The sequence below is a fragment of the Scyliorhinus canicula genome, chromosome 4 (assembly GCF_902713615.1).
Source record: "Scyliorhinus canicula chromosome 4, sScyCan1.1, whole genome shotgun sequence".
Taxonomy (NCBI): domain Eukaryota; kingdom Metazoa; phylum Chordata; class Chondrichthyes; order Carcharhiniformes; family Scyliorhinidae; genus Scyliorhinus; species Scyliorhinus canicula.
The window spans coordinates 29,567,223-29,592,732 of NC_052149.1; the positions used below are offsets into that span (position 1 = coordinate 29,567,223).

Sequence of the window (25,510 nt, forward strand, 5' to 3'; positions counted from 1 at the left end):
AGCAATCAAGTCAGAGAGAATAATGCGGAAGTTTCAAGGGAGTAAGACAAGTCTGGATGGCCTCTATTTTAATGCCAGAAGTATTGCAGGTAAAACGGTTGAGTTTAGGGTGAGGATTGATACGTGGAATTGTGATATAATAGCCATCACGGAGACATGATTGAGGGAGGGGCAGGATTGGCAGCACAATATCCCAGTATATAGCATCTTCAAGTGACACAGAGGAGGGGGTGAAAGAGGAGGAGGCATTGCAGCATTAGTTAAGGAGCCAGTTACTGCAGTAAGGAGAGATTATATCTTGGAGGAGGCATCAGATGGAACGTTTTGGGCACAGTTTACGAATAAAAAAGGCAGTCACATTGCGAGGTGTTTATTATAGACCCCCAGATAGTCAGCCGGAAATTGAGGAGCAAACACGTGCACAATTCACGGAGGTGTGTAAAAATAATAGTCAGGTAATTATGTTAGGTGATTTCAACTTTCCCAACATTATTTGGGATACTCATCACATTAAGGGATTAGATTGAGTGAGTTCTTCAAATGTATCCAGGAGAACTTTTTAGCTCAATATGTAGAGTGTCCATCAAGGGACGGTGCAGTGCTGGACCTAATTCTGGGGAGTGAAGCCGGACAGGTGGTTGAGGTGGTGAAGGGGTAGCATTTTCGTGATAGCGGCCACAACATGGTACAATTTTAGTTTGTTATGGATGAAGAAATAGACAAGTTGCAAAACAAGGTTTTGGACTGGGGGAAGAGGGTATTTTAGTAAAATAAGGCATTACCTGGCCAAGTTAGACTGGGAAAAGTTACTTGTGGGTAAATCTACAGAAGGGCAATAGGGGGGGTTTAAAAAGGAAATGGGGAGGGTACAGGCCCAACATGTTCCCTCTCGGGTGATAGGAAGGAGTAACAAGCCCAGAGAACCATGGATAACCAGAGACAGTCAGGATATGATGAGAGGGAAAAGAGTAGCTTTTGGCAAATACAAGGGGAACAATTGAGCGGAGACATTAGTGAAGTACAGAAAGTGCAGGATGGAGATTAAGAAATTAATTAGGAGAGCAAATAGGGGATATGAGAAAGCTCTCGCTGATAAAAGTAGGGAAAATACCAAGATATTCTACAAGTATACCAATGAGAAGAGGATTAGCAGGGAAAGAGTAGGGCCCATTAGGGACCAAGGGAGAAATCTCTGGGCGGAGCCAGAGGATATTGGTAGGGCGTTGAATGAATGCTTCACATCTGTTATCACCCAAGAGAATGAGAATTATCATAGAATTGACAGTGCAGAAGGAGGCCATTCGGCCCATCGAGTCTACACCGGCTCTTGGAAAGAGCACCCTACCCAAGGTCAACACCTCCACCCTATCCCCATAACCCAATAACCCCACCCAACACTAAGGTAGATATGGAACTCGGGGAGAGAGACTGTGAGGTTCTTGAGCAAATTGACATTGGGAGTGACAAGGTACTGGAGGTGCTGGCAGGTTTAAAAGTGGAAAAATCTTCACGTCCGGGTGAATTGTGTCCTAGAATACTGTGGGAGGTGAGGGAGGAGATTGCAGGGTCGCGAACCCAAATTTTTAATTCCTCTCTGGCCACAGGGAACATAGAACAGTACAGCACAGAACAGGCCCTTCGGCCCTCGATGTTGTGCCGAGCAATGGTCACCCTACTCAAACCCACGTATCCACCCTATACCCGTAACCCAACAACCCCCACCCCCTCACCTAACCTTACTTTTTAGGACACTACGGGCAATTTAGCATGGCCAATCCACCTAACCCACACATCTTTGGACTGTGGGAGGAAACCGGAGCACCCGGAGGAAACCCACGCACACACGTGGAGGACGTGCAGACTCCGCACAGACAGTGACCCAGCCGGGAATCGAACCTGGGACCCTGGAGCTGTGAAGCATTTATGCTAACCAACATGCTACCGTGCTGCCCCAGGAAGGCGCCAGAGGACTGGAGAAAAATTAATGTGGTCCCACTGTTTAAGACAAGTTGTAGAAATGAGCAAGCGAACTACAGACCAGTGAGTCTCACATCAGTGGTAGGGAAACTATTGGAGAAAATTCTGAAGGAGAGAATCTATCTCGACTTGGAGAGGTAAAGTTTGATCAGGAATAGTCAGAGGGGGATCATGCCTAACAAATTTGATTGATAGGTGTGTCGATAAGGGTAGTGCATTTGATATATTTTACATGGATTTCAGCAAAGCCTTTGACAACATCCCACATGGGAGATTTATAAAGAAGGCAAATGCACATGGGAGTATGGCCAAATATTTTCTTGCTGATTTTGAAGCTGGCAGGATTAGTTCGGCAGCAGGAGGGATGCCCAGCAGGATTACCCTGCTTGGGCCTTGGTCAGGAAAGTATTTAGAGGGTACTTCATTCAATGGCCGTCTTTTCCTATTGCACGCGCAACACCTCGCGCCCTCGCGTCGCCCCCACCACACTGATCTCTCCATCAATACTCCCAGTCCCCACTAACACCCGCCCCACCCATTCCTGCCATGGAACCATGCACAGTTTTTCGGTCTTGCACTCTGGGACTTTGAATCTGAGGACTGCATGTAGTCCCAGTCGTGGCCACTTCCAAATGCACATTTGGAAGGAGTAATTTGACAAGGAAATATTCGATGAATGGCCTGACACTGGGACATTCCGAGGAACAAAGGGACCTTGGCGTGTTTGTCCATAGATCTCTGAAGGCAGAAGGGCAGTTTATAGGTTGCTGAAAAAGGCAGATGAGACACTTGCCATTATCAATCGAGGCATAGATTACAAAAGCATGGAGGTCATGTTGGAGTTGTACAAAACTTTGGTGAGGCCACAGCTGGAGTTGTGTGTGCAATTCTGGTCGTCACATTATAGGAATAATGTGATTGCACTGGAGGGGGTGCAGAGGCGATTCACCAGCGTGTTGCCTGGGATGCAACATTTAAGTTATGACGAGAGGTTGGAAGAGGTTGAGTTGTTTTCTCTGGAGTAGAGAAAACTGAGGGGGTTACCTGATCAAGGTGTACAAGATTATGAGGGGCATGGACAGAGTGGATAGGGAGCAGCTGTTTCCACTTTGTTGAAGTTACGAGGGGACACAAGTTCAAGGTGAGTGGCAGGAGGTTTAGGAGGGATTTGAGGGAAAACTTTTTTACCCAGAGGGTGGTGACGGTCTGGAATGCACTGCCTGGGAGGTGGTAGAGGCGGGTTGCCTCACCTCCTTTAAAAGTACCTGGAAGAGTATTTGATATGTCATAACATTCAAGGCTATGGGCCAAGTGCTGGCAAATGGGATTAAGTAGGCAGGTAGTTTTCATGCACTGGTGCAGACACGATGGGCCGAATGGCCTCTTCTGCACTGTATTATTCTGTGATGGCGTGATTAAAACTTACACAGCATAATAACTATTAGATTAGCCGTGGGTCCTACAATGTTGCAGTAATTTATTCTGACTTATACTTGGCTGATGTTGAGATCAATTAGTTTTGTTGGTAAAAGCTTCACATTGATTTAATCCTTTCAACGACAACAATAACTTGTATTTATTTAATGCCTTTAACATAATAAGACATTCCATGATGCTTCACAGGGACATTATAAAATAAAATATGACACCAAACCGCATAATGAGATATTAGATGCAGACAAGCATACCCTTGGTCAGAGATGTAGATTTGAAGGGGGGAAGTCAGAGATGGCGCATTTTAGGGTGGGAATTCCAAAGCTTCGGGAGTTGAAGGCACGGCTGTCAAAGGTGGAATGATTAAAATTGAGATTTTCAGAATTAGTGTAACACAAATATCTCAGAGGATTGTAGGCCTGGTGGGAATTAGTGAGATTGGGAGAGGTGGAGGGATTTGAGAAAAGGATGAGACTTTTAAAATGGAGCCGTTGTTTAACTGGGAGCCCGTGTTGGTCAACAAACACAGGGAAACGGGTGAAAGGATGGAGCAAATGTCATCAATTGGTGAGTTACCGCTGAATCACTTCCTGCCATCGTTAATAAGACATAAAAGAGGGGAATTTTAAACTTGCGCTTGAAACTCAAGTGATGTGTCCATGCATCTCCCAAACCCAACAGCAGAAACTCCTTTAGGCTCATCATCACACCGGCAATGAGCTTTCCCAATGCTCAGTGAGCACCAGACAGCATTTCACCAAATCCAACAGCTTCATTAGTAGGCCGAGCCTGAATTTGGCACCTGAAAGGTTGGAGGTTTTTAGTCTCATAGTGCAGGCAACATAGCAGGATGCTAATGTTTGCTATTACTCATGGTACTTAGGGAGGGGAATATAGAGTTCTGAATGTGTAAGGCCGAAAGTTACTGTACAAATAACGATAAGGCTAACAATGCTCACTGTTATTATGATGTAATTTAAGCAACAGCCTCCAGCGTACACACAGATTAATATGGAAATCAGGAAATTGCTCTGTGTAGCCTGTGTAGGGTGGCATTGCCAAGGTGCATGTGTGCCAAAAAGCCACTCTGTCCTATCGCTCACCACCTAGGGGTCTCCAGTGGCCTGGGAAACCCTGCAGATGCCATTAGGCCTGGTCCATGTTTGTGTGAATCAGTACTAAATGGCACTCAGTCCATGCCTTGCTGGAGAGGCCGTTCGTTCCCGTCTATTTCAGTGTAAGTATATTAAAGTGATACATCTTAATGATAGCCAGAAAACATCTCTTGCACAGAAAAATCATTTTACAGGTTTGGAGTTGCATTCCTTTAGATTTTAATTATTGTTGGAGATTAAAAATAATAACAATTAAGTTTGGAAAAAAAACATCTTTCTGCCTTCTATCTCCCTTTTCGTAATCCTATCCTCCATTCCCTCTCTTTATTTTTCTTTTTGTACCTAGTTTGACATTTAATTAAATATTCTCAATAACACTTCCTGTTTCAGACTCTGCACTGCAGATTAACAATTCAATCTGATTAGTTGAGGAGACACACGGTTACATAACCTGTTCATACAGTTCCCAGATCCCCTGTAGAGGGCAGTGCCCCAAACTGGCTTTCCAATTTACAGGAAGTTCCAGTGCAAAATCCCATAAGCAGCCTGTGGGTAAGTGTAGGTGTAGTGAAAGATTTGGTGCCGTTCATTCACCACTGAGTGCAAACTGCAGCTTGTATACTTAAAAGATTTCCCTAGTGCCTACATGCAAGCAACAATAAAACAACAAAACAAACATTTGCACTACGGAGTGGTGAAACAAGATCTGGAGGAGTGAATAGATTAAATAAAATAACCAAGGGTTACTGGCAGGGAAATGCAGCTTCTACACCAAATGGGGTCTTGTGGACAGGGCCACCACCCAATGACGTGGGCAAGAAGAACTATCCAAATTTGGCTTTGTGCCTCACTGGAAATGCTATTCCCTGGCAGTTTGCCCACTGGGACTGCTGTATAATTGTGATGCCATTTAAAGGGAGACTCTTAAGGTTGAGATGTACTTTGCCTGCACTGTATACCTGCACTTGGAAGTGGAGAATACGGTGAGTTTTTGAAAATGGCAAAAGGCCTCAAGTTCTTCAGGCAGCCCTGTGGAGGTTCATGTGAAGGAGGTCAGCTGGAAGAAGGTTCCCGGTTTCCATGGAGAAGGGTGCCAATGCAAATAGTTTGGTGACTGTAGTTTGAGGTGGTTGAGCCAGCCGAGTACGAAAGCATAACACCCAGAAGCTGGGCGGAATGTAAGACAATAAAATTCAGTCACATGACCGAAGCTACTAAGATTCCCACTAGCATCTCTCTTACTCTCTGTTTAGGTCTTCTGAATTGATTTGTTACCTCACGGGCCTTCTCCCCTCCACGCTCCATCACTTTACTCCAATCACAGCAGCATGCTTCATTCAATCTCCCTCTGCTGCTTCTTGCACACTCGGTGCATTATCCTCACAATTATACCCCTCACCTTCTAAACTTGTGGCATCTTTCATGCACTTTCCACAAAATCTAGCTTCACACCCACATCTTCATTACCTTTCGGCAGGCCGTGTACTAGCATGTTCCATTGCTCCTTGCAGGACAAGCTGGCATGCAATAAAATTACGGTCAGCAGCAGCCTGTGCTTTTAACGCGGGGTCAGAAGGAGGACTCCAGCACCTCCTGGATCCACAATCAGGTAAATACAATCTACCAAACTTACCTTTTCGGTTTGGCAGCTGTACCTTTTTAGGGCTGCTGGTTAGGTCTCAATATGACTTGTCTTTCCTTAATACAAGCAGCCCGGTACTCAATTATGGGGCTTTCACTGAGCAACTTCAGTGGAAGCTCAGGCTGCTGCTATTCGGGCTCTGGGTTCCAATATGTCCGAGTAAAGGAAGCATCGACAGGGACTCACAACTTACCACATTACTCCTGTAAGGTCCAGGTGCCAATCGGGCCCCCTGCTGGCTGTGAAAGAGTGGGGAATCTGTCATATCTCGCACGGGACTTATGAGGTGGGAATGATTATCATCTCCATGGTTCTCGGGAAGTACGAGCTCCCCCGCTGAGGGGCAGGGGAACTCTGTTCAGCTAATATGTAAAAGGTCGGCCAGTAAGACTGTGGAGACACCCGGTAGGGATTTGCCGGGACTTGTACATAACGTAACTGTAAATAAACCAAAGTTCTTTATTCTTACTCGGTGTGGACTCCCGGTGTCCTTATTAAAGAATAGGCCAGCTCCCTCACTGAGCTGGCCACTGGCAAGTGACCAGATAATCTTCCCACCAGACTCTTTAAACTTACATTCAAATATAAAACTAGCACTAAGTGGCCCTGGATATTTTGGTAATAGAAATAATACCAAATTAGCGGAACTGTTAGGAAATGGCTTGCAGGAGATCAGAAAAACATATCATGGTGGCCTTGTGCAAATATATCTGCCCACAAGATGGTAAATGATTCTGCTGGAAAATCTACCCTTCTATTTCTTTGATTTGTTTTTGGCCTGTTGTTTATGACCTTCTTTCCAATTAACTTTGCCCAATCAATGACAGGATACAAAGCTCATAGAAGTGAACCTTCACTTCTGATTCCAGAGGTGGATGCCAACATTAAGAGCTTTGAAGCAAGGCACCGCAGGCTTAATTAGGGATTTGGTTGTGGGGTGGAGGGGGCGTATAAAGGAACAAGAGTTGCAGGCAAATGAGGCAGAACCTCCTCATAGCCCCAAAGTACAGATTCTTATGTCAAAGACAGTGAAGCTCCCTCCATATCAGTGCAGTGAAAAAGTTGAAGCAGTATTGCTTTACTAGTCTCCTGCACTCGTAGCTTCAGAGATTAAACTGTATGTCAGAAAATCCAGCAGGGTGCAGCAATCAATCAGCATTTCATCAGACTGTTTCGAAGTAACAGTGAAGGAACAATAATGAAATATTAACCTAACTTATATCCAGAAGCAATACAGAGATGGTACATCATTGACAAGTCACATTTTCCTATCTTGTTTGGTAGGAACTACGTTTTGACTTTTTGCTCTGTAGTATATGGAGACTTGTGGAGTCAGAGTTAAGATTCCTTTTTTTTATATATAACTTTGTTCACAAGTTTTGTTCTTTCAAACATTGGAGTTCCGCAAGATAGCAGAGCTGCTACTGATTTGTGCGCAGTTGATAATCTGGAATACAACACAGAGACACAAATTAATCAGAGGAAGGACTAACTACCAGTCGCAAGTCACAAACTCTGACCCTCCCAAATAAAGACTTTCGGGCTGAGACTTAAGCTTGCATCAAAATCTCAAGTTCAGATCGCATGCTGGTCCAGATATTAACACCATGCGCCTGTTCTCCAGGCTAACACCTTGGGTGACCACAAACAGTGGAATTTGTTTTGCAACTGAGCACATATAATTGCTCTTTTGTAATTTGACGACCTGTGTTTACTCAACAGGTTGCTTGGATACCAACACTAAGAACGCTGCTGGATTGATTGCACCAGACAGATCTCAGTACAGAACCATGTTTCAGGTGCACACCGTCACTGACCTACTTTGATACTGGTTATATCCTGACAGGTTTTGAAGGATAATGTCCAGAATGGTGTAACAAATTGTGACAGTTTCCCAAAATGGTTTGCAATGGGATGATGCAAAAAAAACCTGCCCCATATATCTGGGTTTCTAAAGGTTTCAAAAGGCATGGATTTGCAGTGTTTTTGCAATGACACAGGAGTATAAACTAAGGTTGCCAACCTCCAGGATTGTTCTGGCGTCTTTAGGAATTGAAGATTCATTTCCCTGGCGCTGCTGTCAGCAACTCAGAAGAAGTAATGTTAGGGGATCAAATGTATTTTGTGATTTTCTTGTAACCAATTTTCTTCGGAAACCTCGGTTTATATTTTTTTAAATAGGAGAGGGGTAGATAAATATCGGAGCTAAAACTAATAGCAAAATTCGATAGGGTTATCCAAAAATTATAAATAATCGGCTCAGTGGGCTAGACAGCTGGTTTGTGATGCAGAACAAGGCCAACAGCGTGGGTTCAATTCCCGAACCAGCTTACCTGAACAGGCACCGGAATGTGGCGACTAGGAGCTTTTCACAGTAACTTCATTGCAGTGTTAATGTAAGCCTACTTGATTATTTACATTTATGAAATGAAAAATGAAATGAAAATGAAAATCGCTTATTGTCACAAGTAGGCTTCAAATGAAGTTACTGAGAAAAGCCCCTAGTTGCCTCATTCCGGCGCCTGTTCGGGGAGGCCGGTACGGGAATTGAACCATGAGGCTGGCCTGCCTTGGTCTGCTTGAAAAGCCAGCTATTTAGCCCTGTGCTAAACCAGCCCCTGTGATCACACGCAATTTCTTACCTCCACTCTGAGTGATGTAACGAACCCAGGGGAGAGCCTGATAGCCACTCTTTTCAATAATCTTCAGGTAACGCACCTAATTTAAAACAAACGAGTATTACAGCTTTTAATAATGAATTTTACAAAACCTCTTTAGATCTGGCTTATTCTCATTGTCATTTTATTTTCAATGCTGTGAATAAAACAAAACAAATATACCTGCGTTGGAATCGGAAAATAGAAATTTCAGCTGTGGCAAACAGCTACCACTGCTGCTTGCTGCTGGATATTACATTTGCACAGGGCAGTCATAGGGCAGCGATTTTTCAGATGGCGGGTTTTCCTGTATTCCCGCCAGTAATAGCAGCTTCACAGCCATTTCACGCTCTGAAAAGTGTGAATTGGCAGGAGACAGGACTTCCCCTCACTCGGCCAGCAGTTATGCCTCACGAAACTGCCAGTCAACAGATTGGTTAGCAGCTCTGTAGTCCTGTGGTGAATGGATTATGCCAATAATCCACCATTGTATTTGTATCTGTGCTGTTGCCCTTGTATTTGTATCTGTGCTATGCTGTTGCCCTTGTGGGTTGCTCCTATGGGCCATTGTATTGCATTATCCACAGGGGAACATGTTGGGGCCTGTCTGGGCTCCGCCTATGACTCCTCCCCTTGAAGGGAGGTATAAATAGCAGTCGACCTGTAGGCCGTTCTCAGAATTGGATCAGTCACAGGCAGGCACTGTTCAAGTTGATTAAAGCCACAGTTTATTTCTACTCCTGTCTCGAGTGAATTGATGGTCGCATCAAGTCCCAACAGTGTCAGTGGCAGCAGTGGCCACGACTCGGTCTATAGGCAGTCCTCAGATTCAAAGTCCCAGAGTGCAAGACCAGAAAACTGTGCATGGTCACATGGCAGGAATGGGTAGGGCGGGGTGTTAGTGGCGACTGGGAGTTTTGATGGAGAGGTCAGTGGTGGGGGGGGGGGGGGGGGGGGGGGGGTGCGAGGTGTTGCGCGTGCAATAGGGAAAGACAGCCACTGAATGAAGTACCCTCTGAACCCTTTACTGCCCATGCCTGAGCAGGGTAACCCTGCTGGGCATCCCCCCTGCTGCTGAACTACTCCTGCCAGCTTCAAAATCAGCAAGAAAATAATTGGCCTTTTAAGGGCCTCACTTGGGGCAGGTACAATGTGGACAGACCAGGGACAGATGGGAGGGTGGCGGGGAGGTTACATGAGGAATTTTACAGGCACAGCTGGCTGCAAACCCGCCAGCCAGGGAATGGTGTTTCCTTCAGATGGATTGTAACCTTTCACTGCAGAACTGGAAGTAAGAATACAATAATGATGTGAGGTTGTTATACTACGACCAATAAAGACCAGTTTGGTTCAGCTGACCAACCCCAAAGTTCACAATCCATGTCTCTCAATTGATTATTGTTATCAAATGTCTGCCTTGCTTTCTATTAATGTTATTGATAATATGAACCACAAGTGCCTCCCAAAGCAGTGACAATCAGGTTGTAATGGAGAACTCACAGAGAGTAGGTCACCGCACTGACCTTTTGAGGGCAGGCACTTGCACAACACACAGCACGCAACCCCATAATAATGGCAATGGACTGGTATGTGGTGGCTTGGGGTCATGTTTCACCACTTAACTTATAACCCTCTCCTTCCCATTCAGTGAGGGGCAATAATCCATATGGATGTGGGGTTCGACATTAATTCTATTGATAACTTTGCTAAAAATATACAGTCAATCAGACTTTGTAATCATTGAGACTTTTTTTTAAAACATACAATGTACAGCCAGAAGCTGGCCATTTAACCCAACTGCACGGAGCTTTTGTTTATGCTCCGCATGAGCCTTCCTCCCAGCCCTTTTCATCTTGCCCGATCAACATGTCCATCCATTTATTTCAGCCTCATTATGTTTTGTTGAAGTTATTGCGATGAAGGTTTTTGGGTAGAGCCAAACATTACATCATAAAATGGAAGTGCAACCTCCACAGAGTTAGAATAATATGTTCTTAACTGGGTTATATCGGATTGTTCTGAAGCAGATAATAATTAAGGGGATTGGGTTGGATTCAATTAAATAAATTATGTTAGACTGGACCAGCCTCAATGTATTTGTGTGTGTGTACCTGTACTGACTGGGCCCGATTAAGTTAGGAAGTCTGATCTTGACTTGGTGCAATGCAGTAAAACAAGAGCGAGTCAGTCAGCAGCTGGTTTTACATCTCCCCCAATTTATATTTTAATTGACTTCACAGCTGTTGTACAAATCAAGATAAACCTAGAGTATGTCTGGTGGTATGGCTTTGTACTGAGCTGGTGGGCCTAGTTTTGCAGGTTTTGGAGTGATGGACATCACAGATCTTCAGGCGTTCCATAGGGCGGTTATGCATTCATCAAGCAATGCTGGTATATAGATGTTAATAACATTATGGTAGTTTGCTGTGCAGTGCACTGGCTAGCATTGACAAAGCAATATGTGAGTGTATGTGAGCTTGTGTTTTGATTGTATAAATAGATATGACTGGACACATAAAGAGTCTACATTGGATGTGACTAAACTGTACAGCTCCAAACATGATCATCACCCAGATGAGCTGAAGCTTTTTTTTATACTCCAAAGCAACCGCAATCCCAATTTACCTTTGAAAAGACCACCAGGAAACAAAAGATTAAAAAGAGTGAAAATTTCAGGTTTTCTCTTTTAATAAAACGCTGACCTGAATTCCAGAGACAGTGAAATAGGGTATTTCAAACTTGACGGTGATGGGTGGCTTCCCCTCCTGCTCCTCACTCTCAACACTTGGGAGGCCAAAGTGAGCCCGCATCAAGTACTCCTTGCCACCCTGAAAATAACAAAATAGGAGATGGCCACAAGAAAGAAACAAGAGAGCCTTACAATAAAATGTTAGAAGAGGCGCAATGGTTATGGTGATGCTAAGATATTTGGAATAAATTCCATATTGCACTTAAATTTATTCTATACGAAAGAATAAAATAGCTTATTTAAATTATGATAACCATATTACTTTCTCCATTTTACTTTATTTGGGCTGAAATGACCCTTCAAATGGCTCCCTCAAAGCCTCAGAAAACCATAGACTTTGAAAGGTCCAAAGCATAGATCTCTCTGTTTAATTGGCCCACTTTTACCTATCTTACAACAAGGTACAGAATTTACTGAAGGCAACAGGGTCTCAACCACCGACAGGAGCCTCACATTACTTATATTTGGGAAAGCCTTTCAAATTAAGTGCCATTCAGGCATTTGGCAGGCCAGCATCAGATCTTCCGTATCCCAAGGATCCCGGGGCTGCAAATCCTGCCCACTGAGAGCTGCCAGTCAGTTAGAGGCTGGCAGCGATATTGAATGGTGGAGCCACTGGGAAGGCGGTGGCTGAAGCTGGTAAGACACCCACCCAAGGTCTAGGATTGTCGCTGGATACCACACCACAAGTAAATGGGGGGGGGGGGGGGGGAGTCAGCATGGGTTAACACTCAGCAGGCTACTCCTTTTCCAATGTTGGTTCCCTTGATCAGGCACCCAGTGCTCTTAAATTAGCGGCCCACTTAAGGGCCTCAATTGGCGGTGGGCGGGAAGCCACCCACATGCCTTCCTGCCATGGACTTAATTGGAGTGGAGGTTCCCACCCACACCCGCCTGATTAAACCCCTTTGCTACCATGGAAACCATTGGGATGGTTTAGCTCACTGGGCTAAATCGCTGGCTTTTAAAGCAGACCAAGCAGGCCAGCAGCACGGTTCGATTCCCGTACCAGCCTTCCCGGACAGGCGCCGGAATGTGGCGACTAGGGGCTTTTCACAGTCACTTCATTGAAGCCTACTTGTGACAATAAGCGATTTTCAAGAGGCATTTAATCCACCCAAATGGGCAAGGCAATAATATCCCACTACTTCATGTCAGCACAGATCCGCGCTCTGATGCGCTGCACCACTTTAATTAATATCAAGATTGTGAATTATCCGCATTACTCACAGGGAAAGACTTGATCGACCAGAGGACAACATTCTTTTCGGGCATCCATTTTGCACTGCCTGTGCTGGTCTTGAACTTTGGTGAATCAGCATCACTGGGAACTGGTACAAAAATCTCAACATTGTTTGCTGTAGAACGGTGTTTAAATTGACTCTTAGCCTGCATTTGAGTAGATAGAAAACTTATGAAATTAAGGTAATAGTAAACAAGCAGATGAATATGATATACGAACATAAGCAATAACTCATACAGACACACACTAAACACTATCACAGTCAATGTTCCCTTTCAAATGTAGTTGCCGTTGTTCAGCCAATTTCCCCAATGCGTGACCCCTTTTAATTGTTTTTTGCCTGGCTGCACACCAGTGTTATTTCCCACAGAACAAGACCTGCATGGTACCTTTCAGGCTGCTGCATGCCATGCATCCATGCATCTTAGTGGGAACACCGCTCAAAGCTCAGGGAACATGTTGTTCTGCCAAGAGACTATGCTTCATGTTACAGTGCATGTTCTTCCCTATTATGTCCTTTACTCCCATCCCCCAAAAGGCAACAGGCGCCAAGGTAATTATTTTCTTAAAAATGTCATAGCACCGGGTTAGACTGAAATACTGGATGTGATCAGGAACACAGTTAATTATCATTTCCCTTCAGATATGTTACTAAGCCAGGGCAGCACGGTGGCCTAGTGGTTAGCACAACCGCCTCACGGCGCTGAGGTCCCAGGTTCGATCCCGGCTCTGGGTCACTGTCCGTGTGGAGTTTGCACGTTCTCCCCGTGTCTGCGTGGGTTTCGCCCCCACAACCCAAAAATGTGCAGTGTAGGTGGATTGGCCACGCTAAATTGCCCCTTAATTGGAAAAAATAATTGGCTAATCTAAATTTATAAAAAAAAAAAAAAAATATGTTACTAAGCCTAATTCAAAAGCCGACTGGTTTAGTCATTCGCTGCCAGATCCAGCTGGATCACATACTCGGTCTGACTCTCGTTTGTCATGTGCACTATTCCAGGATCATCCTGGAATACAAAGATAACCCCCAATTTATTTTCTCTACAGTAAGCCGTCTTCTGAAACAACTCTCTTTAAACTGCCTCCTCCACCACCCTCACTTCCAACAGCAAATGCAAGGAGCAAAAATGGAAAATATTCAATCAGCTACCTCTGGTACTTTACTCCCTTCCCCTAGCCCAGGCCCAAACTTTGTCTGAAGTCCCCACTGTCATAGTCCTGAATTTGTATATTTCTCTAGTTTCTCTCCTTTCTCCCCTCATGCCCTCACCAGGCTCATTGTTCATGAAATCCTATTCCAGCAATCATGCCCCTATTCCCACTAAACTGCTGACCACCCAACTTCCTATCTCCGTTCCCATGATGGATGATATTGTAAACAGTTCTCACTCTCCAGGAGTTGTCCCTCTCCTTTCAATCTGCTGTTCTCACAAAGAAAACAACTTTGACCGCACTGCCCGTGTAAATGACCATGCCACTCCAAACTGCTTATCCTTCCCAAAGTTCTTAAACATGTTGTCGCTTCCCAAATTCATGTCCATATTTCCCAGAACTCTATGTGTGAATCCCTCCAATCAGGTGTCCACCACTGCCACAGTAGCGAAGCAGCTCTTCTGAAAGTCACAAATGACATCCTATGTGACTACGGCAAACGTTACCTCTCCCTCTCATCCTTCTTGAACTGTCTGCAGCCTTTTGATACAGTTGACCACAACATTGTCCTCAAAATCTATGTCTAGCTGGATGGGACTACACTCACCTGGTTCCATTCTTACCATCTAACCATGGTTAGAGAATCAGTTTCATTGACCCCCTCTCTCCATTCCCTCACCTGTTTCCTTTGGTGTCTCACAAGCATCACTCATTGGTTCCCTCCGCATTCTTATCTTCATGCTGCCCTTTAGCAACATCATCCAAAAGTACAGCCTCATTTTCCACATGCACAGTGACAGCATCTAACTGCCTCACCACCACATCCATACCCCAACCTCCCCCCCCCCCCCCCAACCAGTGTCTCTAATTGTCCATTTGGTTGTCATGGGTTTGGAAGGTGCTGTCTCAGGAATCTTGTCTACTTTGGATTCCAGTTAACCAAAACCACGATTTTACAATTCCCATCCTCGTTTTCAAATCCCTCCATGGCATTGTTCCTTCCCTTCTCCGACAGCCCAACAAATAATAAAGTAAAATTCTTCAAGGGGTGCAAGAGCAGAGGGACCTGGGTTTGCATAGATTATAGAAGATGACAGGACAGATGGGGTGAGCAGTTAATAAACTAATAATATTCGGGCTTTATTAATGGGGCATAGAGTACAAGAGCAAGGAGGTTATGCTGAATTTATACAAGACCCTAGTTAGACCTCAGCTGGAGTATAGTGTACAGTTCTGGGCACCACAGGAAGGACATGAATGCATTGGAGAGAATGCAAAAGAGGGAGAAACTGTTCCCATTCATAAAAGGATCAAGAATGAGAGGGCACAGGTGCAGAGCTGGGTCAGAGGGGTTGATTCCCAGGGGTCAGAATGGATGACAGTTTGTGCAGGGGGTCGGGATTGAAGGCGCTAGCAACAGCGCCGCTCCCGATGGCCCCGGAGAAATACTCAGGGAGTCCAGTAATAATAGCTTCATTAAGAATTTGGAGGCAGTTTTGCAAACACTTCGGGTTGGGGGCAGGGCCAAGGGAAATGCCGATTCGGGGGAACCACAGATTTGAGCCAGGGAAGTGGGATGGAAATTTTCAGAAATGGGAGAAGGGGATTAAGATACTAAAAGATTTGTTTCTTAGGGGTCGGTTTGCAGGATTGAAGGAGCTGGAAGCGAAGTATGGGCTGGAGCAGGGGGAAATGTTTAGATACGTGCAGGTTCGAGATTTTGCCAGAAAGGAGATACAGTGCTTCCCGGTATCTCCACATTGTTGGAGGAGGTGCTGACGACAAGGGGACTGGAGAAGGGGGTAGTGTCGGCGGTTTACAGAGCTATTTTGGAAGAGGAGAAGGCACCACTGGAAGGGATCAAAGCAAACTGGGAGGAAGAGTTGGGGGAGGATCTGGAGGAGGGTTTCTGGTGTGAGGTGCCCTGGAGAGTGAACGCCTCCACCTCGTGCACGAGATTGGGGCTGATGCAGCTGAAGGTGGTATATAGAGCACACCTCACGAGGGCGAGGAAGAGCCGATTCTTTGAAGGGGTAGACGATGTGTGTGAACGTTGCGGGGGGGCCCGCAAATCATGTTCATATGTTTTCGTCCTGTCCAAAGCTGGAGGATTACTGGAAGGAGGTTTTTAGGGTAATCTCTAAAGTGGGAATGGGACAGTTCAGCGCCGACGTTTCAGCGCTGCCGTTTCAGCGCCAAATATTTCAGCGCCAGGACAAAATATTTCAGCGCCAGGACATTTCAGCGCTCATTCATTCAGAAATCATTCTTGAGTATGGTCACAGGTATGACACAGGTATACCAGCTTTTACACTTAGTTATTTGGTCGTTCTAACTGTCTTTAGATTTTGTTGGAGTTTTATTATGATTACTGTTTAGATAATGTTAGAGTTTTGTTAACAAGTTTTTATACTTACGTAGTTATTTGGTAAATTTCTTTTGGTAAATTTGGTAAGTTCCATATCTTTAAACCCATGGCTGAATCAGTGAAAAGCAAGTGAGGCAGAGAGAAGTTCTGTCATGAAGGTTTTATATATCGTTTTGACAAAGAAAGCAAGAAACAAAAGCAAGTTAAGTTTTGGCGATGCCATGAGGATGGTAGGTGCAAGGCCCGCATTCACACGTTAGAAAGAGAGGTGATCGAAAAGATCAACGAACATACTCATCCCCCATCTGCAGTTGCTATCGAAGTGGAAAAGGTCATAACTGATGCGAGAGACCGGGCTGAAAAGACTTGTGAGCCTCCAAGTACGATTATCAACAAGTGCATTGAAAAAATGTCCGTGGCAGGTATGGCACAGTTACCAAACAGGCAGGCAATGCGAAAAATTATTCGTAGAAAACGAGACGAAGTTAATCAGGTCCCCGATAATCCAAGATCGATTCAAGAGCTTCAGTTACCTCATGAATACATGATGTATAAACCCACCCCAGAAACCGAGGAAAATTTCTGTTTAAAGGATAGTGGTACGAACAACGAACGGATTATTATATTTGGGAGAGAGAGTTGGTTAGAACACATGGCAACTTCCACGACTTGGTATGCTGACGGAACATTTGCGGTAGCACCACACCTATTTTATCAAGTTTATATCATCATGGTTAGGAAAAATAACGGAGTTCACCCTGTATTGTACGCGCTTTTACAAAACAAACAGTATGCAACCTATATGATGTTGTTTGCGATGGTAAAAGAGATGATTACAAACGCAGGACCTGCCATTATCAATTGTGATTTTGAACGCGCTGCTTTTACCGCCATGAAAGACTCCTTCCCCAATATAGAAGTAAGAGGCTGCCTTTTTCATCTGTCTCAAAATATACTTAGGCAGATAAGTGGTTTTGGTCTCATGCGTTTATATAAGAGCAATCCCGATTTTGCATTACATTCGAAAATGATAACTGCCCTATGTTTTGTGCCAGTTGACGACCTTGACAGTCACGTGGATTCTTTAGCAGGTAATTTACCGGAGGAATTAATTCCGGTTTTAAACTATTTCGAAGACAATTATATCGGCCGTCCTAATCGCCGAGGAGCAGGCAGACGAAGTCCTTTATTTCCTACCGAGATAGAACATAGAACATAGAACATAGAACGATACAGCGCAGTACAGGCCCTTCGGCCCTCGATGTTGCACCGACATGGAAAAAAAAATCTAAAGGCCATCTAACCTACACTATGGCCTTATCATCCATATGCTTATCCAATAAATTTTTAAATGCCCTCAATGTTGGCGAGTTCACTACTGTTGCAGGTAGGGCATTCCACGGCCTCACCACTCTTTGCGTAAAAAACCCACCTCTGACCTCTGTCCTATATCTATTACCCCTCAATTTAAGGCTATGTCCCCTCGTGCTAGCCACCTCCATCCGCGGGAGAAGGCTCTCGCTGTCCACCCTATCTAACCCTCTGATCATTTTGTATGCCTCTATTAAGTCACCTCTTAACCTTCTTCTCTCTAACGAAAACAACCTCAAGTCCATCAGCCTTTCCTCATACGATTTTCCCTCCATACCAGGCAACATCCTGGTAAATCTCCTCTGCACCCGTTCCAAAGCTTCCACGTCCTTCCTATAATGAGGCGACCAGAACTGTACGCAATACTCCAAATGCGGCCGTACTAGAGTTTTGTACAACTGCAACATGACCTCATGGCTCCGGAACTCAATCCCTCTACCAATAAAGGCCAACACACCATAGGCCTTCTTCACAACCCTATCAACCTGGGTGGCAACTTTCAGGGATCTATGTACATGGACACCGAGATCCCTCTGCTCATCCACACTGCCAAGAATTTTACCATTAGCCAAATATTCCACATTTCTGTTATTCTTTCCAAAGTGAATCACCTCACACTTCTCCACATTAAACTCCATTTGCCACCTCTCAGCCCAGCTCTGCAGCTTATCTATGTCCCTCTGTAACCTGCAACATCCTTCTGCACTGTCTACAACTCCACCGACTTTAGTGTCGTCTGCAAATTTACTCACCCATCCTTCTGCGCCCTCCTCTAGGTCATTTATAAAAATGACAAACAGCAACGGCCCCAGAACAGATCCTTGTGGTACGCCACTCGTAACTGAACTCCATTCTGAACATTTCCCATCAACTACCACTCTCTGTCTTCTTTCAACTAGCCAATTTCTGATCCACATCTCTAAATCACCCTCAATCCCCAGCCTTCGTATTTTCTGCAATAGCCGACCGTGGGGAACCTTATCAAACGCTTTACTGAAATCCATATACACCACATCAACTGCTCTACCCTCGTCTACCTGTTCAGTCACCTTCTCAAAGAACTCGATAAGGTTTGTGAGGCATGACCTACCCTTCACAAAACCATGCTGACTGTCCCTAATCATATTATTCCTATCTAGATGATTATAAATCGTATCTTTTATAATCCTCTCCAAGACTTTACCCACCACAGACGTTAGGCTCACCGGCCTATAGTTACCGGGGTTATCTCTACTCCCCTTCTTGAACAAAGGGACCACATTTGCTATCCTCCAGTCCTCTGGCACTATTCCTGTAGCCAATGATGACCTAAAAATCAAAGCCAAAGGCTCAGCAATCTCTTCCCTGGCTTCCCAGAGAATCCTAGGATAAATCCCATCCGGCCCCGGGGACTTATCTATTTTCACCTTGTCCAGAATTGCCAACACTTCTTCCCTACTCACCTCAATGCCATCTATTCTAATAGCCGGGGTCTCAACATTCTCCTCCACAATATTATCTTTTTCTTGAGTGAATACTGACGAAAAGTATTCATTTAGTATCTCGCTTATCTCCTCAGCCTCCACACACAACTTCCCACCACTGTCCTTGACTGGCCCTACTCTTACCCTAGTCATTCTTTTATTCCTGACATACCTATAGAAAGCTTTTGGGTTTTCCTTGATCCTACCTGCCAAAGACTTCTCATGTCCCCTCCTTGCTCGTCTCAGCTCTCTCTTTAGATCCTTCCTCGCTTCCTTGTAACTATCAAGCGCCCCAACTGAAACTTCATGCCTCATCTTCACATAAGCCTCCTTCTTCCTCTTAACAAGAGATTCCACTTCTTTGGTAAACCACGGTTCCCTCGCTCGACCCCTTCCTCCCTGCCTGACTGGTACGTACTTATCAAGAACATGCAATAGCTGTTCCTTGAACAAGCTCCACATATCCAGTGTGCCCAACCCTTGCAGCCTACTTCTCCAACCAACACATCCTAAGTCATGTCTAATGGCATCATAATTGCCCTTCCCCCAGCTATAACTCTTGCCCTGCGGGGTATACTTATCCCTTTCCATCACTAACGTAAAGGTCACCGAATTGTGGTCACTGTTTCCAAAGTGCTCACCTACCTCCAGATCTAACACCTGGCCTGGTTCATTACCCAAAACCAAATCCAATGTGGCCTCGCCTCTTGTTGGCTTGTCAACATATTATGTCAGGAAACCCTCCTGCACACATTGTACAAAGAATGACCCATCTAATGTACTCGAACTATATCTTTTCCAGTCAATATTTGGAAAGTTAAAGTCTCCCATAACAACTACCCTGTTACTTTCGCTCTTTTCCAGAATCATCTTCGCCATCCTTTCCTCTACATCCCTAGAACTATTAGGTGGCCTATAGAAAGCTCCCAACAGGGTGACCTCTCCTTTCCTGTTTCTAACCTCAGCCCATACTACCTCGGAAGAAGAGTCCCCATCTAGCATCCTTTCCGCCACCGTAATACTGTCCTTGACTAGCAGCGCCACACCTCCCCCTCTTTTGCCCCCTTCTCTGAGCTTACTAAAACACCTAAACCCCGGAACCTGCAACAACCATTCCTGTCCCTGCTCTATCCATGTCTCTGAAATGGCCACAACATCGAAGTCCCAGGTACCAACCCATGCTGCCAGTTCCCCAACCTTATTTCGTATACTCCTGGCATTGAAGTAGACACACTTCAAACCACCTACCTGAACACTGGCACCCTCCTGCGAAGTCAAATCTGTGCTCCTGACCTCTATACTCTCAATCTCCCGTACCCCAAAACTACAATCCAGGTTCCCATGCCCCTGCTGAATAGATGTGGAATATGTATCAAAGAACATTAGATGGGGATGACAAAACAAATAACTATGCTGAGGCAGCCAACAGGAGATTGAAAAGTGAACTGTTAATGTCACACCCAACTATCTGGAAGTTCATTGATGTCCTTAAGCATGTTCAAAAGGGAAGAGACGAGCACTTCGAGAAACTTTTAGCTGGCAATGAACCTCAATTAAAATATAGAAAAGCTGATGAGAGGATATTGAAAATTGTTTCCGAATATGGCAGCAGGAATTAAATTGACTATCTTCGTTCAATAGGGCACAATTTAACAAACTAAATGCGTTTTTTCTAATGAATATCCAATGAATGTCCAATGAACTTTCTTTTTAATGATTGATTTTATGAACTTCCAGATTTGTAAATTGTTTTAATGTACTGTTTTTGGATCTTTATAAGTGGATCTTTTACAATAAAAACATTTTGTTGACACTTGAGTTTTATTTCATTTTATGAACTTACAGATTTGTAAATTGCTTAGTGCCAAAAAAAATTCTGTCATAACTATATGACAACATTGGAGAATTTTTTTTTTCTGCCGCTGAAATGTCCTGGCGCTGAAACAGCTGCGCTGAAACTGCGGCGCTGAAACGTACCGCACCCCACTAAAGTGGTGCACGTGAAACTTGATCCGAGCCCTTGGAGGCCATATTCGGGGTGTCGGACCAGCCGGGGTTGGAAATGGGCGTGGAGGCAGATGTAGCCTTCGCCTCGTTGATCGCCCGAAGGCGGATCCTGATGGGTTGGAGAGCAACCTCTCCACCCTGTTCCCTGGTGGGGTGGGGGGACTTGACTCCTGAGGAGGTTAAGTTTGAACTGAGGGGAAGGATGGAGGGGTTCTACAATTCATGGGCATTATTCATTATGCACTTTCAAGAACTGGATATCATCGAACAATAGTTGGGGGAGGGAGGTTGGGAGGGGGGGGAGGACTGTGTGTTAATGGTGACTATGGGTGATTCCCGATTCCTTTTTGTCATTTGTTTATGTGAACATGCGGGCTAATGTTTGGGGTTTGGTGGGAGGATGGGATCGTTGTTATTGATATGGGGATTGACATATTTGTTACTTATTATTGTTTCATTGTTGCCGGGTGTAAATGTGGGAGAAAATGGGGGAGAATAAAAATATTTTAAAAAAATAAGAATGAGAGGGCACAAATTAAAAGTGATTAGCAAAAGAAGCAAATGTGATGTGAGTAAAAGATTTCCACAGAGTGGTTTGGGTCTGGAACGCACTGCTTGCAAGTGTGGTGAAGGCAGTTTCAATTGAGGCATTCAAGAGGGCATTAAATGGTTACTTCAATCACAACAATGTGCAGGTGTATGGCACTACGTTTGATGATCGTTTAGAGAGCCCGTGCAGACAAGGTAGTCCAAACGGTCACCTTCTGCGCCATAACAATTCTATGATTCTGCGATAGTGTTAAAGGATCTGGGGAGTGAAGGGAATTAGATCTGATGACCAATTTGTGGTAGAAAACATTTAAGCGGACTTTTCCCACAAAATGATTGGGAAGGGTAAGGAGTACTTGATTAGTGTGGTGAATGTAACTCCGTAATTCACACTGTATTGTATATACATGAGACCATGCATTGATAAGCGCAGTTGCGTTGCCCGACCACTAGGGGGAGTAGCGCTGGGAATGCTTAGGAGTTTGTACAGGGCTCCACCCTTGGCTCCGCCCACGACTCCTCCCCCTGGACTGCTGTATAAATACCAATGCTCAGAGCCAGTCGTTCAGTTCATCGAGAGTTCAATGTGGAACAGGCTGGCTCTGTTGTAAGTAGATTAAAACCACTGTTCATATCTTAAAGCACGTGTCTAGTGAATTGATGGTTCCATCAATTAGCATCACAGTTTACCATTTTTCAGGTGTTTTTGGCCAGTAAACCCAAGAAAATAATGCCTTACAAATTGGTCTGAGAATCCCATGCCTGGGGGGCCAGGATGTTTGAGGGGGGGGAGGGGGGGGAGATCACCCTGGGTTTTCACTGCTGGGAACTGCATGTGCAGCCACCAGTTGAGCACTGGATTTAGCTCAGTTACAAAGCTATCCATCAGCAGGCAAGTAAGAAATAAATAAAATCTACCAAACATCATAGCCTATGCTAGAATATGGAGAATGGTTATTTGGAACAGGTACCACAGGGCTTCTGGTATCTGCGATTGTAATCCGAGAGTAAAGAGTGGAAGATTAGGAAGCGAGGAAAAGAAAGTTAGACTCCAAAATAGAGGGACCTACATAGAGGGAAGGAGAAGCATTCATAGGTAACTTTTCACAGGGGGATTTAGGAAATCTGGATTTAAATGTTTGGATCCCAGTCGCAGTCTTACCTTTACCATAATTTCCACGCGGCTGTGTGTGTATTTCTCAATCGTTGACTCAATCCATATTAAGGGCTTTACCTGAAAAATAATGTCTCGTATCAATCAGTGTGCATGTGATACATTACAACGACAGAAATGAGCCAGTGAGTCACTAACTTTTAACAATACTATTCAATAAAGTAATGGAATGAACCTAGGCACATTTTGACTATCGTCATGCAGCCATTTTCCAGTACAAGCATCTCATATAGAATTTTAAATCCGATAGCTGGTCAGTACTAACTCCAGACTAGTGTATGCTCCTATGTATATATTATCTTACTCTATGCAGATGTCTGTTAGGCAAAACCCCAATACTTAACGCTAGGTATGATTTAAGGCAACATGCAAATAGGATCTGCTCTTTCACAGATGGGCAAAAGAGAAGGATAATTTGTAAATTCTAATTATTAACTTGTAACTTCTCTGAATGAAAATATCAAGTCCAAATTTCCCTAATAAAATGTAACAAAACTCCTCACCGGGTCGGAGAATCGGGGGGGGGGGGGGGGGGGGGGGGGGGGGGGGGAGGAATCGCCGGTGGTCCACCGATTCTCCGGCGGAGAAGCTGCTCAATGCGGCACTCCCGGTGATTCTCCCCGTGCGATGGTCCGAGTGCCCGCCGTTAGGCCGAGCCCTGCCGATGTTGTTCTCATATGGTCCTACCCAACGGGGCCTCGCCGTTCATGTTGCGGGTGGCGGCCTGGTGAGGGGGCTCCGACTCCGGGGGTGGCCCTCCATGGTGGCCTGTGCCTACCGATCGGTGGGCGGGCTTATCCTAGTGGGGGCCGAAGTTCCTCCACGACGGGCCTCTGTAGCTCTCCGCCATGTTGCTTGCGTCGGGGCCGGCGCGGAGAAGGCGACCCACACGCATGCGCGAACCCACGCCGGCCATAACACACATGCGCAGACCCGCGGCGCCCGGATCAGCAGCTGGAGCAGTGTGAGGCTCTCCAGTGCCGTGCTGTCCCCCTGTGCGGTGCAGGATCGCTGATCGTAGGGACCAGATGAAGCCGGCGTCAAACGCTCTGGTGTTTACGATGGCGTCAACACTCAGCCCAAGGATCAGTGAATCCCGCCCTATTTAACTCTCTCTTCGGGTACAATGCCCGAAGAGGGTGTTGGCGGCAATGGGCTTCCATGTCAATCTTGCTCTGGAGATCAGAATCATCTTCTTTGGTGGTACATTCATCCAGTTTAAGGGCCACTTTGTCTACCTTGAACACTTTCCCATTGATTTTTCCCATCAGACATTCTAAATCATGGTTTCCTATCATGTGTCCAAGGAATTCCAAATTTTATTTAATTATTTTACAGGATGTAGGCATTTTTGACTAAACCAGCAATTATTGTCCATCCCTAGTCGCCCTTCAGAAGGTGGTGGTGAGCTGCCTATTTGACCCGCTGCAGTCTCGGAGGTGTAGGTGCACCCACAGTGCTGTTCGGGAGAGAGTTCCAGGATTTTGATCCAGTGACAGTGGAGGAACAGAGATATATTTCCAAGTCAGGACAGTTTCATTTTTGGAAAGGAACCTCCAGGTGGTGGGGTTCCCAGGTATCTGCCACTTTTTTCCTTCTAGATAGTAGCGGTCGTGTGTTTGGAAGGTGCTGCCTAAGGAGCTTTGGTGAGTTCCTGCAGTGCATCTTGTAGCTGGTACACTTGACTACCACTGTTCAGCAAGTGTAATGCACAATGTAGCACAGTGGTTAGCACCGTTGCTTCACAGCGCCAGGGACCCAGGTTTGATTCCCGGCTTGGGTCACTATCTGTGCAGAGTCTGCACATTCTCCCCGTGGCTGCGTGGGTTTCCACCGCTTTCCTCCCACAAGTCCCGAAAAGACGTGCTTGTTAGGTGTATTTTCACAGCAACTTCATTCCAGTGTTAATATAAACCTACTTGTGACACTAATAAAGATTATTATAAATATCAAGGGATGATGGTCAGATTCTCTTTTGTTGGAGAAGGTCATTGCTTGGCACCTGTGTTGCGCAAATGTTGCTTCCCACTCATCAACTCAAGCCTGGATATTGTCCAGATCTTGCCGAAGTTGGACATGGACTGCCTCAGTGTCTGAGAAGTTGCAAATTGCACTGAATATTGTGCAGTCTCTTCCTGGTCTACTTCAGAAGAGTTTACATACATAGTTTACATAGAACATACAGTGCAGAAGGAGGCCATGTGGCCCATCAAGTCTGCACCGACCCCCTTAAGCCCTCACTTCCACCCTAACCCCATAACCCAGTAACCCCTCCTAACCTTTTTTGGTCACTAAGGACAATTTATCATGGCCAATCCACCTAACCCGCACGTCTTTGGACTTGTGGGAGGAAACGGGAGCACCCGGAGGAAACCCACGCAGACACGGGGAGAACGTGCAGACTCCGCACAGACAGTGACCCAGCAGGGAATAGAACCTCAGATTGCCCTCAGATTTTACTAGCACCTCTTCATTAGCAGCGTGACTTAAACATAATACCTTCATTATCCGCCTCAAAAACTACTACACTGCAGCCTCGATTTTTCCCTGCCCTTTACACATATTATTTTATTTTAAAAATGACTCAGCAAGCTCTTGTCAAAATATTG

The 25,510-nt window shown here is 45.1% G+C and overlaps 1 protein-coding gene across 2 annotated transcripts in view; it reads right to left on the minus strand.

Annotated features, from left to right (window-relative positions):
* Positions 1–3,538: 3,538 nt before the first annotated feature.
* LOC119964452 (AP-1 complex subunit mu-1-like) overlaps positions 3,539–25,510 on the minus strand; it is a 93,280-nt gene continuing 71,308 nt past the window's right edge. For both annotated transcript variants that reach the window (XM_038793956.1, XM_038793957.1), the window contains exons 8-12: positions 22,890–22,961; positions 12,805–12,963; positions 11,528–11,653; positions 8,811–8,886; positions 3,539–7,615 (exon numbers count right to left, since the gene is read on the minus strand). In XM_038793956.1, the coding sequence (XP_038649884.1) occupies positions 7,590–7,615; positions 8,811–8,886; positions 11,528–11,653; positions 12,805–12,963; positions 22,890–22,961 (459 nt within the window). In that variant the 3' untranslated portion in view covers positions 3,539–7,589. The remainder of the gene's footprint in view (positions 7,616–8,810; positions 8,887–11,527; positions 11,654–12,804; positions 12,964–22,889; positions 22,962–25,510) is intronic.